The 17,774-nt window shown below is 40.6% G+C and overlaps 4 protein-coding genes across 5 annotated transcripts; 2 read left to right on the top strand and 2 right to left on the bottom strand.

Moving 5' to 3' along the window:
• Positions 1-1,980: 1,980 nt before the first annotated feature.
• On the bottom strand, positions 1,981-4,674 carry LOC137803087 (mannose-P-dolichol utilization defect 1 protein-like). Its single transcript, XM_068601353.1, has 7 exons — positions 4,584-4,674; positions 4,222-4,287; positions 3,774-3,906; positions 3,232-3,317; positions 2,465-2,580; positions 2,214-2,324; positions 1,981-2,103 (listed from the first exon to the last, which is right to left on the bottom strand). The coding sequence occupies exons 1-7, from the start codon at positions 4,672-4,674 to the stop codon at positions 1,981-1,983; spliced, it is 726 nt and encodes a 241-aa protein (XP_068457454.1).
• A 1,139-nt stretch (positions 4,675-5,813) lies between these two features.
• Positions 5,814-7,380, top strand: LOC137802336 (transmembrane 4 L6 family member 1-like). The gene is made up of 5 exons (XM_068600135.1): positions 5,814-5,990; positions 6,386-6,451; positions 6,854-6,987; positions 7,061-7,247; positions 7,372-7,380. The coding sequence occupies exons 1-5, from the start codon at positions 5,814-5,816 to the stop codon at positions 7,378-7,380; spliced, it is 573 nt and encodes a 190-aa protein (XP_068456236.1).
• A 1,774-nt stretch (positions 7,381-9,154) lies between these two features.
• Positions 9,155-12,353, top strand: tm4sf21a (transmembrane 4 L six family member 21a). Its single transcript, XM_068600693.1, has 5 exons — positions 9,155-9,477; positions 9,749-9,814; positions 10,601-10,734; positions 10,818-11,004; positions 11,111-12,353. The coding sequence occupies exons 1-5, from the start codon at positions 9,301-9,303 to the stop codon at positions 11,117-11,119; spliced, it is 573 nt and encodes a 190-aa protein (XP_068456794.1). The 5' UTR covers positions 9,155-9,300; the 3' UTR covers positions 11,120-12,353.
• slc25a15b (solute carrier family 25 member 15b) lies at positions 11,417-16,875 on the bottom strand. Of its 2 annotated transcripts, none has more exons than XM_068600692.1 (7): positions 16,396-16,875; positions 15,368-15,452; positions 14,642-14,900; positions 14,409-14,546; positions 14,122-14,297; positions 13,044-13,202; positions 11,417-12,913 (listed from the first exon to the last, which is right to left on the bottom strand). In XM_068600692.1, the coding sequence occupies exons 2-7, from the start codon at positions 15,420-15,422 to the stop codon at positions 12,792-12,794; spliced, it is 909 nt and encodes a 302-aa protein (XP_068456793.1). In that variant the 5' UTR covers positions 15,423-15,452; positions 16,396-16,875; the 3' UTR covers positions 11,417-12,791. The 2 variants fall into 2 exon arrangements, with proteins under 2 accessions (XP_068456793.1, XP_068456792.1); XM_068600691.1 differs by having other exon boundaries at positions 15,368-15,456; positions 16,396-16,874.
• Positions 16,876-17,774: the final 899 nt, after the last annotated feature.

Here is a 17,774-nt window from a genome sequence, read left to right as displayed (position 1 = left end):
CAACAACTTTACAGTTTAACAGCACCAGAAATTGTGAACTTTAAAATCATTATAAAGTTGAATCAACACCTCACTGAAACAGTGAAGTAAAAGAATAGGAATAAAATAAATAAACTAACGGCCTACCAATACAACCGCATAATCATTTTATGAACATAAACATTAAATTAGTATTACATATAAAACAAGAGGCAGGTTTATTTGTACAGCACATTTCATTTTCACAAACAAACACATCTCCGTAACTGTACGGGCTTGTGGGAGTCTAACATCATTTTAATCCCCCTATTCGTACTTGAAAAGTCACAAAACTGCCAGAGTTTTTTCTTCTCCTCCGTCTCACGTTTCTGAGTTCTGAGTCCTTCCTGGTCTGCCCACATAAAGCACATGCAGAGGCTCCTGAACATTTCAATACCATGCCTGAATCAGACAATGTTTTGGCATAAAATAAGTCATTTTTCCATGTTTTAACCGAACGACCAAAAGGGTGTTTTATTAGTATGTGGGCTGTTGTTATGGCCCTTCACCATACAGTTTGAAAAACTTGGGGACCGTTCAAGGAGGCATTTTTAGGGAATCTGGCTCATATCATGCTGGATGTACATAGTTACGATCAAAAATTTGTTATAAAAAGGTTTTTTAACCATACACTTTATTCCCAAAAACATTCTGAAAAAAATAATATAAAATACAAGTATTAGAACCCATTTGGGGTTCATACGACCACTTGAACCACTTGAACACAACCAAATTTGTGGCACAAACTCACGCAAATCAATTAAAACTCATGAGATCAACTGCAGCTGGAAGCCAGTGAATAATTAGCTGATTTAAAAAATATATAATAAATTACAAGCACTTTTTGAGCTTCGCCAACGCCCTGTCAGAACGCAAAGCACACTCAGCAGAAAGAGACTGTTCTGTGTCAGAGAATAAATAGTATACTAAATACTGTGTTCACTGCTCAGACCTCATTCTGCCATCATGTAAGGCTGACTCAGGCTCTTGTGTGTGAGTGTGTGAATGTGAGAGTTCTCGCTTACACACACACAATCACGCTTTAAAGTAGATATGAATATAGAACACAGGCAGTTTTATACAAAAAGTAAGAAAAACATTTTCTGATATGCCAACATCTGGTGAAAAATCACAAAACATGTCTTGAATGAGTGGAAGGATTTGCATACTATGTGTAACACACACAAAATGTATGGTCACATTTGTGTTTATTTTATTTGTTCTGTGATCTTTTGCCCAGTGGGTGGCAGTGCAGCGTTGTGGTTTCAGCACGTAGGTGCGCTATCAGCCTCTCATAGTTTGAGAAGACGCTGGAAAACAGAAGCCAAATCGTTTGCCTGTCATTAATTCCTATTTTCTCGTGTCGGTAAATAACACATAACCTATGAATTGTATACCAATGTTTAGTAATACCTTGTCAGTAGATTACTTTGTGTTTTGTTTGCTATTTACTCTGTTTTAGAGGATTTACTGTCGGGCGTTAGCTGGGATAGTGTTGGCCCGGTGTTACCTCCCGGGTTATATGTAGCTCCTGTACATTTTACTTAGTGACGCAGTTAGTTTGTTATACAGTTGACGCGTCGCGGCCATTTTAAATAACGTCTTCCTCATGGAAGCCATAGTAACTCTGGGCGCATTGCCAATGTAAAAAAGAAAGAGGGATTTAATAAATTCCAGGTGTCAATGTAATTTATCGAATTTGATTTATGTAGTATGTATGTATTGGGGTAATTACCTGTATTTGCTTGGCTGAATTAATTGTGATGGCCATGTGGAGGTTGACAAGATGATTGTTTACACTTGGAATGACAAATAAAATAGATTGAGAAAACACTGGAAAACAGGAGCCAAATCGTTTGCCTGTCATTTATTCCTATTTTCTCAGGATCAAGTCTGTTATCAGGCTCCGTCATCTGAGACCTGTAATATATGCAAATGTTCATTTGTCACCGTCCACCACCTCTACTCACTCTTTGCTTTGGTGGTGGCGGTGCTGCTCGTGCTGCAGAGGACCTGGGCCAGGAGAACACAGCTGAGACCGGCTGACAGGGTCTGTGACAAAGTGGTGGACAAGCTTCCTGTCTCCTACGAGAGAAAGTTCAATGCACTTAGTAAAGACAACACTGACAGATTGGAGTGGTGTAAAACGGTTGTGTAGCTATGTTTGTGATTATACGCTTATCCTGATTGCATACCTGGAGAGACACAAAAACAACACCCAGAGATCCTGCCCACGACAGTAACACAGACACTGTCGACAGTTGGCCCGTGTGGCCGTTACAGTGGTTAGCTGTGGCTTGGAGAACCTGGAAACAACCAATCTGGTAAGTATGTTCATTCCCCTGATAGATTTGCACGGTGCAGAATCACCTCACACTTCACAGATGTTGTTAATTGTAGGACAGCTCAGAGATTTCACTGACAAAATAAGCCATTGAGTTGCTACCTTGCTTGCAATTAAAGCTGCCAAACTGGAAGCCTGCATCACTGAGGCCACTGCTGCAGCTGCGTAGGAGCCCAGAAGGAGCAGAACACCCCCATAAGTCAGGAGGACCAGGATCCCTGCCAAACAAGCAGAAAACAGGATTGAATGAGAAACTTGATGCGCAACAAAAAAGAAATGCCGCGCAAGGAACACTGATCGCGTTACCAAGAATGTTCTGTTTCTAATAATAGTCCAAAGGCTGGTTGTGTACACACGTTGGCCTCTGTGTAGAAGCAGTCAGGAATGTTGCAACAAGTTGATTTTTATCTTATTGCTTCACAGTTCCTTAATTTGTGCAACAGGTTTAACTTTTTACACGTATCAGAATGCAATTCATTACTAACTTCTTCCTAAATTGAATGAATGTACTGACACACACCAAAAGATTGTTGGACAGTTGATAATTCCATTAGTGTGAGGATGTATTAGAGCAAGAGGTTTGGTGAAAACATGGCCGGTACGACGTGAACACTTGTAAGTGGTGCATTTAAATGGTTTTGAAGTATTTACACTAAGAGCCACAGACAAGATGAAGGCAGTCAACGTATTTAAAGACGTTGGTTTTGGTCTTTCTATGTGATTTCTTGACAATAACAACAAAAATAGAATAATGCCAGACTTATCCTGAAAGTGTATACACAATATTGAAAGTGTGTGTGTGTTTGTGTAGATAGGCTACTTTATTCATCCCCAAAGGGAAATTTGGTTTGGTGGAGATCTGTGCTAACCTGTGAGGGTATCACCACGATAGTGCAGGATAAGGAACACAATCGCTGCTGTCTGGGCCAAGGTGAAGAGCCTTTCAGCCCAGGCGCTGCAGAGCCGTTCATGTAAAACACATGGCAAACAGATGATAACAGGTACATGCTGCCAGATAACAAACAGAAAAATATTCAATTCCTTGTCGATTAACTCACAGTTTTTAAACTCGACAGAATTTGCATTGAGATGCGTAGACCACATCTTTTAAACATTTATTGAATGAATGTCTCTTGGGCACATCATGAGCAAACTGAGAAAACAACTAGTAAAATGTAGCTTCAAGCATGAGCATGTTAATGACGATGGTTTAGTTTCCACCATCAATCAGAGAAACTCCTCGGTGTCTCGACTTCAGCATGGTGGAAGTGAAGAGAAGTCAGTCAGTTTCTACATCTCAAATCAGTAAGTATTGGGACGTTGCAACATGATTGTAATACAAAACATATGACTCTAATCTGCCGGTGATTCAGCACAGAACGAGAAGAATTAAATGTCCTTAAATACATACAACAGTGGGTAGTTGTTGGCCACGGCGTACACAACAGGACAGGAAAAGGCATACAGCTGCAGGAGCGCGGCGGTCAGACTCAGGCCCTCTGCACTTCTTCTCCACAGTATCGTCAACAGCTGTGGCAGCTGTGCTGCAGGGAGGAGGCAGACAGGGAGGAGTGAAGACAACATGGAGTTACTCAGTGGGTTTGGTGGCTGTGTCTAGATTAGCAAGCGATATGTAAACAATGAGGTAAACATTGCAATTATGGACACAAAACCTCCCATTAGCCACATAAAGTAGCATTGTACTTTGCACCATCAGTTTACCAGAGCACCGAAAGTGTTTTGTTTGATCATTATGATTAAACAATACAGAATCAATAAGGATTAACCATTATGGGGAGAAGTGATGACCCGCTGCTGATGTCACGTGATTCACTCAGCTTTAAAGTTGGTCTTCTTACCCAGAAGAGCGTCCAGTAAGATCCAAAATCCGACAATTCTGGTCGTTATTAGTTTTAGGCAAGGCACTGTGACAAAAAAGAAAAGTATTCAAACAATCAGACGCGCGTTGGACGCCCACTGCTGCACGAGAGACGCGTGCGCCTGTGGAAATGTAGCGCACACAACAAAGAGCATATCGCAGTTTATAGTTACACAAACAAAACGTTTACAACGTTAACTGTTACTCAGAGACACCTAATTAAAAACAATCCATGTGGGAAACCACACACACCTCCCTCACGCACATCTGGAACGATGTGTTTTCCTGTTTCACGCGCTTATATGTCTTCAATTACATACATTTCCCCACGAGGGGCCTCACCGTGCACGTGCAAGTTGACGAAAATCCTCTCGTAACATATTTCTGGCATTAAATAGGTAACCAGGAAGTCTTTGACGGTGGACGTGGCCATGGTGGGTCAGGCTGCAGTGAGCTGGAGTCTCTCCTCAGTAACAAGGGGAGTGGTTCAAAGGTCCCCTAATATTTACATTTGGGCCACAAGGACACGAAGCCCAGACCCCCGATACAGGTAGACCGGAAGTTCACCTGCCCCTTAGTCTTTGTTGGGAAAATGTTTCCCTATATATTTTAAAGGAAAATTCTTAAATTATACACTTTGTACAGAAATGTGCATACTATATTCAAAGACACGCTTTCAGACAGGTTTTTATGACATACTCTGCTTTGAATAGGCTAGTTTGTGTTTGTAAGGATTGTTTTTTTCCACAAGAAAAGTTGAATCACCATGTTAAAAAATATTTAAATGACATCTACCCATGGACGAGCCAAACGGGCACAGGCACACGGGTCAAACATGTCCCTCATGGAGACACATACCAACATGGTGAAGAAACATAAGATGCAACATGAGCGATGGGTAACAACTACAAAGAGACACAAAACAACAACAAAAAGACGTGAAACAACTATAAAGTCTGTCCAGAGGCTCATTGCATAATTAATCTATACCATCTTTTTATATTATTCACCTCATAAATTGAACTCAGAAGATGTTTCTTACAGGCGTCCACACATTTCCTCAGTTTGACATCTCAAAAACATTAGGAATTATCTCGGAAGGCCCAGTCGTAACTCTTTGACGAGAGAAAAATATAGCGTCTGCAGAGGTTCAGTGTTGTGCAATAGTGAAATTGCATTTTCAAAGACTGCAAGTTTTACATAAATAATAAAACATGTCCATGTTTTCATGAGCTTTTATACCTTGTTTGTCAATTGTTGAGACAATTTAAATACAAAGTTTTAAAGTTATTAAACTCATTAATTGTCTCTCAGTGTAATGTGTGAATTCAGAACAGTTAGATGTGTTCAAATACAACTAGACACTTTACAAGTAAAACTAGGTTCATAGATGTTTCTACCTACTACAAAGCTTGTTGGACTAAAATTAGCTCAACAAAAAATGAAGTCACTAAATGCATGTAACAGAAATTCACCATCATTTGTGGGACTTCTCTTCTCTGAAAACAGGAAGGATTCGAGCGCAAAAACCTCATCAACGAGTAGTTGTACAGCAGTTTTCACTCTGACAACATGTGCTCCGTAAAATGTTCCCGCTGCATCGGCACCTCTCTGTACCCGCTGGTGCTCATATCCATCATCTGTAACATAGTGCTGTTCTTTCCTGGCGGGGATGTCAAGTACGCCAGAGACGGACACATTACTCAGGAGGTGCGGTACATGGGGGGACTCGTCGGTGGAGGTTTCATGGTGAGCTGTCTTTTACTGAAAGGTGTGACTAGTCTGCTATAAACTTGTTTCTGAAAGCAGCATCAGATACAACTTAACATATATATTGTTTGTTTATTGTTTTTGTGGTGATCACTTTGCCCGTTTTGGGTCCTAATTTTATGCTTCAAGATCGTATGACACTTCAAATGAATTGCATTATTCTTTAGTGTCACCACATATTGTGTGATACTGTCAGGAGGCACCTTTCATCCCGACTGAGGCAAAGTCTCAAAGTTTCATTGACAAGTTTGGCAGAGTTTGAAAAGTAATTCCTCAAACCCAGAGTGACTGAAGACGGTGGTCTAAGTGCTGAATCGTTTACCACTTTTTTCCCGACGCTGCATTAATTCCCTGTCTACTAATATGTACCACAGGTTCTGATTCCAGCAATTTTCATCAGCATGACTGGGGAAAACGGATGCTGTGGATTCCGCTTTGGGGTGAGACTAAGTCAGACATTTCAGGTGCACGGTAAAGAATGGAGGAAAAAGTAATCAAGCAAGAACACCTTGTGTTCAGGTTATTTTATTAAACTGTTGTTATATGCTCAAGAAGAACTGTCACACTCAACCACTTGATGGAGATCAGTCAAGATGAGAATGACTCAAGAGAAAATGGAAATTTGCCACATAATACTGCATCACGGTTGCATGACACTTAATCTTTAGATAGTCATAATAATGCACACCCACCATAACCACAGCACAGTCCATTTCTCCTTTTCGAAAATAAGACTTATTTGGAAGTTTAAGTTCTGTGAAAGTCTTCATGAAGCATTAGTCTTTTGGGTTGAATCTGAAAACATGTAAAGATTATAATTTCTGGCTTTTGGTTGAATGCAGATGTTCTTTTCTATCGTATTTGCTGCAATGGGCGTGGCCGGTGGCCTGTACAGTTTCATCGTGGCGGGGCTCGGTGTGCATTATGGGCCCCTCTGCAACAATGGTGGGGTTTGGAACACACCTTTTAAAAACAGGTAACAAACAGAAGTTCTGATGATATGAACGCAATGGAGTTGTAGTTATATAGAAGTCTCTTCTTTTGCGCAGTAATCCCTCCTACCTGACCAACCAGAAGTCGTGGAGAGTCTGCACGGAGCCCAAGAACGTGGTGCAGTTCAACATTGGCTTGTTCTTCACCCTGATGGCGACCAGCGGCCTGCAGGTGTTGCTCTGTGCCGTTCAGATGATCAACGGCCTCTTTGGCTGCCTGTGTGGAGCCGGCAACAAGAACGAGGTAAAGACAAAGTGGTTGCGCTTCAGTTCACCATGTTGTTAAGTCGGATTTCTCTCTTTAGTCATCACTTCAGTTTCCCTTGCTTTTGTTTGTTTGATTTTTGATTTTTTTTTTTCCCTGACAGGAAGCATAAGCTCCAAATCAGGATGATGAAGATGCAACCGTGTCACATCTGACGAGTTGACTGTCGCCCCCCGCTGGAAGGGTGGGAGTAGTGTTCCCGGCTGTATTCGCAGAAAACATTCACTTTGAAATATTTGTCGCCTCTAATAAATGATTCAATTTAAATCTGCATTTTATGCTGTTACAATGTATTCAGGTGTGTTGTGAGCAGAGCACAGTATTAGAAATCATTCATGCTAAATGCATGGCTAAGTTTGAATAAATTGGCTTACAATAAATGCTTCTGATCCATTGCTACAGTTCGGTGTCATGTTTCTTTATATCTAATGTTGATTTTATAATGAGAGTAAATGTCACTAAATAATGCATCAATTTTTCTATCCAACATTTTAGTGTTATCTCAAATTGTTGCATATAAACCAGACATCTGGTTGTTACTCTTCTGAGAGGAAGGCCAACATGTTAGATGTCCGTAGAGCCTATCGGCCAGAAGAGAGCCAAGTACAGGCCATTTACCAAGATTGTAAATGGCCTGTACTTCCGAACCCAAATGTATTTGGTTTTGTTTTTACCGTTCACTGCCTCAAAACGGGGACACTTGCTGAATGTTGACTGCTCCAGGATGTCCTGTCTTTGAGGAAGTGACTCTCCCTCATGATGCAGCACACAGAGATTTGCTAGACTCCATTTGTTTCTGTGAAAGTAACAAAAGTGAGTAAAACAATTGTGGTCAGATATGTACTGTATTCCTGCGGTAACATTTTTAGATGAAAGTTAATTAGCATTTATTACTTTATAAATTTGTTTCATGCCCACACAGGTCAACGCAGAACTCACTATCGACAGTAATCATGTTTTTTATTTATTCATTTGTTTGTGAATCAAAGGAAAGGAAAGGAATCCACCTCCAGACTTTTTTCACAAAATGTAATACACAAAAATTAATCTTTACCAGAACTCCATTCAAATGAATGAGAACCTGAGTTACTCACGGAAATAATATGTAACTCATTCAGGTTATGTATCAGTTGTAAGTTATGGTGGTTGTATATTCAATAGATGACATGTGAAAACAATACTTCAAAGAAGGAAACTCCAAACAATATTTACAACCTTTATCACTGACGAGGATCACTGCCATGCCAACGTGTTGCTTGGAGACGGAGATGTTTTGGGAGGCGTTGGCTCTTTCTGCTCTTTTTCTTTTCTTTTTTACAATTCCCATTTTTGGTCAATTTGTAACAGACTTAAACTGCAGTCAACAGCTCATAGGAATTGAAAAATGTAGACGTCCGGTTTGTGTTAAATCCTCCTACAATATGGACATTTCTCAATGTTTTGTAGTGGATGTCGATGACGCATTGTTCTTGTTCTGCCGAGCATGCTGCCACAAGTCTAAAGTCCAACTGTGCCTTGGTCCTGGCGTCACAATGTCAATACATCTCCTGAATACTGTATACAAGAGGTGGAGTTGAAACATGCCTCACAGTAAATCTCTGCTCTCTCACAATCCCCACAAAGACATCCAAGTAGCACTTTGCAATAATAACTTTCAGCAACATACTGTCAGCTGATTTTGGGACTCAAACTCAACAAAAGTAGGTATTAGTGAAGTGACCATCACTACTGTGTGTGACTCAGATCACCTGAATGGATTCACACCTCCACAGAACAAGCATTGTCGCTGAGGGAATGAGTCACATTCATATTCTGCGGCCTATCCCAGGCTCTGTTTGTCCTCGTTATCAGTTTGTCATTACACCGCCCACACCCTCACATCACTCTCTGTATTTGGCTTCTGCTCTCAGTGGAAATACTTTTCACTCTGTGGGTCAGTTTCACGAGGAACTCCTCTCTGAAAACAGGAAGGATCTCAGCTCAAACTAACTGAACAAGTTGCAGGACAGGAGTCGGTCTTCACTCCGACAACATGTGTACTGGAAAATGCTCCCGCTGCATTGCTGTGGTTCTGTATCCATTAGCAGTCATATCCATCATCTGCAACATTGTGTTGTTCTTTCCTGGCGGAGACGTCAAGTACGCCAAAGACGGACACATTACTGAGGAGGTGAAATACATGGGGGGACTCGTCGGAGGAGGTTTAATGGTGAGTTGTCTTTTACTGCAGGGTGTGACTCTCCAACACGCTGCTTAAGATTCCTCTCTGAAATGTGTGCTGCCTCAAAAAAACACAACACAGTATTTTAAACTGGTGTGCAGTGGTCACCTAATGGTTGTAATGGTGTTTGAAGAAGTAGACTTGCTTCCTCTCATTAATGTATTCAAGCTTAGATTAATCCATTAAGTGAAAATATGAAACAGTTTTGACAAAATGTAATTAAATCTCAGCTCCTGTTTCAACCTGTTTCTTGCCACAGGTGTTGCTCCCAGCGCTTTACATCAACTTGACTGGAAAACAGGGGTGCTGTGGGAATCGCTGTGGGGTGAGTCGGTCCAAACTACTCGTGAGATAGTGAAAGATGACAGCTGAAACGTAAATGATAAACAAACAAGCTACTATATGCAGGAATACACTTCTCCAGCTAGTGTAAAATATGATAATTTGAATTTAATTAACAATTAATTAACACATTAAAATGCAGACTTCCTATATGTAATTTAGTTACATTTAAGCTAAAGCTAAAGTTTAGAGGCCAGTTGCACTCCAATGTAATACCTAAATAAACATTTTCTGTAGCGTCTCTAAACTATCAGAAAAGTACAACCGTACAACTACTTTGATTTTTGCTTGAATCCTTCCTGTTTTTGGAGAAGAGAAGAACCATAAATGGCGGGAAATTTCTGTTACATGCACAAAGTGACTTCATTTGTGTATGTAATAAATGTATTCCTGTTTGAGATCTTCTTCACGTTGTCTGATGTAGGTGCAGTATGACGACTACAGTGCAGTAAATAAAGTGTGACCCTGCTTTAGCAATAAAGAAATGCCACTGAACCTAGTCTGACCAGACTAATGAGAAACATGTTGCAGCTGGTTGGGTTTAGACTGCTGGGGAAAGCATAAAATGTGAGGAATGTGGGTTGAAACAAAAGTTGAGCCTGTCCCTCCTTAAACTAATAAATACTCAAAAATGTATTAAAAGTATGACAGCAATGTGAGGGGGAGGAGGAAGAGGAGGTGAAGCATGGGAAAGAAATTCAGTATGAATGAATGTGTTAAACAGCAACAGAAGTGTTTCTGACCTTTTCTTATCATTTTACTTCTGCAGATGTTCTTATCGATTGCCTTCGCTGCTGTGGGGGTCGCTGGTGCTCTGTACAGCTTCATTGTGGCTGTGCTTGGTTTGCAAAACGGGCCCCTTTGCAAAACTATTCTGATTTGGAGGACACCTTTCAAAGACAGGTAACACGCTGCAGAAACTTCCTCATGATATTTCATATGTTTCTAAAAGTCCCGATTACTCACACGCCTCCTCCTTTGCACAGTGACCCGAGTTACCTGACCGACAACTCGTGGTGGGGTCAATGCACAGAGCCGAAGGACATTGTGCAGTTCAACATTGGGCTGTTTGCTACTCTGTTGGTCACAAGCGCGCTGCAGCTGATCCTCTGCACCGTTCAGATGATCAACGGGCTCTTTGGCTGCCTGTGTGGAGCCTGCATCGACAAGGGGGTGAGAAGAGTGACACCGAATAGATCAAGTCTTTCTGGTGTGGTAAGGATTGAAATTCACTTTAATAAAAGTATCCTTGCTCACGTCTTTGGTGTTTTCCTTCCAGCCGCTGTGAGGTCCTGACAGCTGACTGGCGCCCCCTGCTGGGGGATTGAGAGAAGCGCTCCTGCTGCATTGTAGATTTTTTTTATACTTTGTGCACATGTCAATGTTTGCAAATGTTTGTGAAAATGGTTTTAGAAATAATGTACACCAATTATATGGTTTATTCTAAATACATTTGTTTGAAATATAAGCTGTTCATGTGCTGTGTTGAATTGTATGTGGCGTTAAACATGCATATTCTGCTTTAACCTTCAGTTAAAATAATGGACTCCATTGGATAACTGGTGAAATAAAATGCAGGACAAAGTTATTCTTCAATGAAACCTGTATTGCTGCAATGCATATCAGGATAGATATTCACACAAACATTTCAGTGTTGTCTCAAATTGTTAGCATTTTTAAATAACTACATTTTTTAATTAACATTTCTGACTCACCAACCACTAAATACTGGAAAATCCCGCAGGAGGAACGCAGTGTGCAAATGGCACGTTTGACGAGGCAGTTGATATTTTTCTCATGACCTTGTAAAGAACAATCCAGGTGACACAACAGAAAAAGGCAAAGTGTTGTAATTTAAAAAGGCAAACACTGGGTCCCAAAAGAGGGGAACCTTAAACACAACAGGATGGGACTAAAATGGGATGGGGAAAAAAACAGTCAGTTTATGCTGGCTATGTTTGTTTCTATTTAGGCTGATAAAACCTGAAAGACTTCAGTCAAGGCCGTCGGCCATTAAAGGCCACGAAAAGTAAGCTTTTTGTTAACTAGAATTGTCACATTACCAAAACAAAATGAGATGTGACTCACAACTGAGGCGCATCCACAGCTGTGAAGGATTCCATCATCGCAAACACAAGTCATCACAACACATTATAGGCAACTTAAAGTAATCAGTAAATGCCACTTCACATTTCTAAATAAAACCTTTATGCATTGAGCTACAGTAATAATTCAAATGGAGTGTGTAGGATTTGGCGGCATCCAGTGGTGTGGCTTCATATCACAATACCTCTTTGTGAAGAAGACCCGCTTCCAGTGTAGATATAAAGGGCTCATTCTAAGATAACCAAAACACAATGATTCTTAGTGTCAGGTGAAGATACACTGAGTATTATGACCCAGTTACGCCGATAGATCCCCCTAAATCCTCCACACTGGCCCTTTAAGATTGTGCATGTTAAAAGAAAACCTCACAACCTCATGGAGTGTTTTTCTTACCAACGTACGAGCTTACAAAAGAAAAAAAGGATGATTTGAAATGACTGGCAGAGAGAGATAGTTCTGTGCGGATTCGACCTTGTTGAGGTAGACATCGAACAACATACTGGAGTGTTAACAACCCCTCACAAATAGACTGGTTGAGGTTGCTCAATACTGTGCTGCACATATGTTTTTCTCATATATGCGGTGTGTTGGCAAAGCATCTTTGGGGAGTTAAAAACAAACTACATCTAAATCCCCCCAAAAATATCAATACAAGGATTTAAAAAGATTTAAACACAAGGTGTAAGTTAAAAAGAATGATGTGGCAGTTTTTAGTGTTATGTTAGACAAAAGCAGGAAATAGCAGAAAAACCAGGTCCCACACAAAATAAACTTCAACTGGAGTTTTGATTAGGGTATATTGCTACAATATTTCTCCTACAGTTCAGTACTCCTTCATTTGTGTTGGGCATATTTTAACTGTCAAACTTCTTCATCATGAGCTTGCGGCTGGCCTCATAACCCAGGAACAGCGCTCCGTTAGCGGGGAAGGTGCGGACCATGGTGGGGGTTAGACCAGAGTAGAGCGCCTTCGCGCCTAAACAGAAGAAACGGCGCAGATTACACTCCGATTGATAACACAAACAGCAGACAGCTGAAACACAAGCATCGCCGCTACCATCATGAAACCAACCAAAAACTAAACGTTAAACTCTCCTCCTACCTACCTTCAGTACGTGCAATGGTCATGAAGGTTTTAAAAAAGCCCGCCTGTTTGCCAGTCATAGACATGACTTGGATACGAGACTTGACGCAGTCAAAGGGATAGACGACCAGCCACAGGCACGCCCCCCCAAAGCCACCGCTGAACATGATTGGAACCACACCTTCAACAGAAACAGTGACACAATGATACTGTCCATCAGATGTGTAGGAGGTGAAGAGGGCATTTCTTTATCTGAGTAATAAATCCTAAATGTGCATGCCTTCTACTCGCAATCATCTTATTGCCACGCACTCATTTATCTATAAAAGTTCCTGTAAAGGAAAAAAGTATAGTCGCGAAATTTAAAAAAAATTAAAGATGAAAATTAAAACGCACAAGCAGACACACATCCATAAGTGGGAGAAATTAGGATGAATTTTACAACATCCAGCAAGGACTTTCACCCATAAGTCAGTTACTTCATAGCTGTACTTGTGCTGAATACTTCAAGGCTTCATTCATATTGTTGACGTTCCAATTCTAACTTTTTCTAAAATCAAACCAACTATTCTGCTTCAAACCATATGAAACAGCGTTTAGTATTAAAAAAACAAAATTTTCCCCACAGTCTAAAAATGACATTTAAAAACCACAATAGCTTAATTTGAAAACCTCAACAGAAGCTTCGACATGCATAATATATTCTAATTAAAACAATAATTGATGAGGATAAAAGAGGGTTAATTTCTTAGTTATTCAATACATTTGGCTGACGCATTAGTAAACTAACGGTTTGAAACATTTTTGTCTATCAAATGAATGTGGTTTTAATATGAGATGCATTTAGTAGTTAAAAGGTTTGTGTTTACATTAGGAAAGCCAGCCAGACTTCTTCATTAGTGCGTACGCATGGTCTGAGGCAGATAAGATAAGAAATGTGGATGAATTGTGGATTTAAGAACGTTCTCATGCACAATTTGATTGTGACTGGGTTATCATTGTGATAACATTTGCTTAATAACTTTTATTTAGCACTGCTTTTAGCACCTCATTTAGATCTATTAGAGTAACTTTTCCCAGAATGAAAATTGTCCCAGTACCTATGTCCTCTTTTTCACACTTCAAGTAGTCTGAAAAGGTGGTGCGGCAGAGCTCATAGGCACCGAAGAAGCAGAAGTAACCAGGGACCTCTCTGGCTATGGTGGTGGTCAGGCCCTGGAAGAAGCCCTGTGGCCCCTCATTCCTCATGATGGATTTCACCACCGACCACACTGTACTTTAGACAGAAAGGAGGGACGGATGGCTCAGGTAATGCACACACACTACAATAGTATTACTGACAGAATAACACGTCAGAGGATCTTCAGGGGGAGTCTGGGGAACTTACTTCTGGCGCTCAGCGATCTTGCCTGATAACTCCATCTCATACATGGCTTGCAGCCGGCACTTGACGAGCTCCGTGGGACAAAGTACCAGGGAGGAGAATATGGACGCTACTGAGCCAGCACAGGCTTTCTGCACGTCACTGCCGCGGAGGGAAGGAGAAACAAAAGACATTTAGAGACGGTACATGTGTTTCCCAAGGGAACGAGGAGGACAGCCTGGTTTACTTTCCCCTACCTCAGCACAGCATCGTTGTGCAGTCCAGCCGTAAAGCGGATGATCTGCTGGCAGAAGCCGTAGCTCATGAAGAGCACAGAGTTTTCTGCGATGTTGGCCATCAGTGCCGGCATGGTGCCCTGGTAGAGACCACGCAGACCCACTTGTTTGTAGGTGGATGAGATGCAGTGGATGAAACCCCGGTACAGATTAGGAAAGGTCTGCATCTTGACCTTTGCCGTGTCCAGAGGCTGCCCACTAAAGACACATGCAGCTCCCCCTTGGAGAAGAAAAGATATATCTGTCAACAACAGAAATGATCCAACAAAAATGTAGTACAGCTGTTTCACAAACTACAGGGAATACTTTTTAAAAAGTACTGTTGACTTTACAACTGTCATTTGCATAAATAAAAAAGGTACACACATTAAATTGTATATTTGTATTTAACCCATTGTAAGAATTTTGAGGAGTAGTACTTTTCTTTTATTAAAATCAGTGCACAACATAACTGCTTAACAACAGTGGTCAAAGCTGAAGAGAGAACAGCCTTGACACTCCACTGAGTCAAAGGGAACACAGAGAGAAGCGAGCCGGAAAAACACACAAGTCATCAAAATCTTCCGTGACGTCAGACATGGCGAGTGAGCTGTTTGGTAATACAAATAAGAAGCAGAGAGGATCATTTCATGGAGAGACAAAACATAGTTTGTGTGCTACTTTTGGGAGACAAAGCACGGTAGTTACCTACGGCTCCTGCAGAGAGGTCAATCATGGCCTGGACCACCGGGTGTGGGGCCATGGTGCCTCAGAGGAAGTCTCTTTCTCTCAGCTACCTGAAAAAGAAAATAATGGCGCTTCAACTCCACTCACAACATACTGCTACATCTTATTCGAGCACTTCATTAACTTTAAACACAGAAGATAATTTGTGAATATGGGTGTGTTTCCATACAGGGAACACAACAGCAGCTGGGTTATCAAGTTCACGGTAGTAAAACTTGTCCTCATTTATGGCAAGAGTAATTATTTACAGTGAGTTAAGACTGTGTGAGGAAACAGACGAATAACTGTCATACACAATGCAATGCAAAGGAAGACGTAATGTCACTACAACAGACATGTTTGCATTAACAGAAGCTGCAGTCTTTCTGGATTAAGAAGAAAAGCATAACTTTCTTGCAATGTATTTAGTCATTTTGAATATTCTTGACCAAAAACATCATAAGATTTAACTGTGTGATAGCAGCCTTTTTAAGTGGAAAGATAATAAAAAGTAACAAAGCTCTCCAGGCTAAAAACATGTTATGTTTGCAATAGTTGTAATTATGTAAATGTTGCAGTATTTTTAGGAACACTGAGTTCTCTTTCCCCTGCTGAGGTCACATTATACAGATACTCAAAAGTAACAAAGCTCTCTAGTATAAAACATGTTATGTTGGGAACACAGTTGTAATTTTGTAAATGTTGCAGTGTTTTTAGGAACACCGAGTTCTCCTTTCGCTGTTGAGGTCACATATATAAATCCACAAATATATGTATAACACAAGGTTACCACCAGGGGGTGACAAAAGACTATTCTTTCTACAGAAATATAGCGTTGAACATCTTAAAAACTAATTCAGCGAGCAAATGTTGCTGTAACCGCCATTAACAACACTTTTACGTCAGCAGACCGCGGGTGAGAGTCATCGTTTTACTTTACGGCGAATATTCACTTTTTAAGAACAAAAAGAATAAAAGGGTGTTAATAATGTAACTAATAAAGCACAAACCTTACAGGAACCAAGGCTTCACAGCTGGTGAGGTTACCGTCGCGTTACTTTACCATCTATCACGTTAAAACACGGTGACGTTAGACGAGCGAGCTCCTGACCACCGCGCACCGGGAAGCGCATGCTGACACACGCGACCAGCACAAACGTCCACAGTTTATCCCGTCGTTATCTTGTGTGCCACATGTGCACCGCTGTAGTCACTCAGAGGAGACAGTGAACGGGTCGGCCATCAGTGATACAATTGATGAGGAGAGAGAGTCTCGAGGGTGTGTCGCATCCGAGGAGAAGAGCTCCCACTCCGCTCCAAACTGCAGTCCACCAAAGCCGCCTTCGCTTTACTCTCTGGTCACTCGTACTGTCCTATGTTCTGGACTAAATATCTCTAATAATAATGCTATAAGACTTTGGAATTGAACACGTTGCACTAAACCCAACAAATGTAATACAATTTGCATTTTGTTCGGAATAATTCGGAAACCGATGCAATTGATTTATTCCCTCCCTCTTCTAGAAATCGAGTGACGCTCTCTATTTAGGATCTATGATATGTGAACGTTAAAGCTTCCGGTTCACATTTTCAAAATAAACCCTCATGAGAAGGTGATACACCCCCCCCCCCCCTGTTGGTTTTTTAAAAATATTTTTTTAAACATAAGAGTTAACAATTACAACTATTCAGATTACAATTATTCGGATGGAGACCTATTATACATTTCAATGTAACCAACAAACATTTGTAATGTTGACTACCCAGTATATAAGTCAGGAAGTAAAAGGGGGGCTCTTTGTCAGCTGTTTTTTTGTGTGGTCTATTAATTCTCACAAAAATGTTTAAATATGATTTCCCTTATCTGACTCATTTTTGACATAAGGTTAGAAATAATGTATTATGATATAATTATTATAATATATCATACATTATGTAATTAGGTATCTTGTGTGTGTAAAAAAAACAAAGGCACTAGGGAGTCGTGTTGAGCTGTTGAAAAAACAATAACCATTCTTTTACATCTTGTGGCATTGTATACACATTGCTTTTGCACATTGTATACACATCGCTTTTGACTATTAGGTCATTGCAATTAATTAATTGCAATCACCAAATGGGCAAAAGCAAGTTTACCCCCTCATGTATTGTTCTCTTCACCCGTAAAGTTGCAATTTTATAGAAAAATATGCAAGTCAAACCACAAAGTCTCATTGTTGTTATTCATCTCTGAACTTAAATGCAGCCAGAATACCATCTGTTTAAACAAAATTGACTGGATTAAAAATGTTCCCTCTGTCCACAGGCTTATCCTTAAAACTCAAACCCGCGATGGCTTACCACAGTCTAGACCCACTTAGATACATGATGCAACACCTCAGGCATGCAC

The sequence above is a fragment of the Clinocottus analis genome, unplaced genomic scaffold, assembly GCF_023055335.1.
Source record: "Clinocottus analis isolate CAN_PGR_092001 unplaced genomic scaffold, fCliAna1.0.p SCAF_5, whole genome shotgun sequence".
NCBI classification, from domain to species: Eukaryota; Metazoa; Chordata; class Actinopteri; order Perciformes; family Cottidae; genus Clinocottus; species Clinocottus analis.
This window is presented reverse-complemented; position numbering and strand designations above follow the sequence as displayed.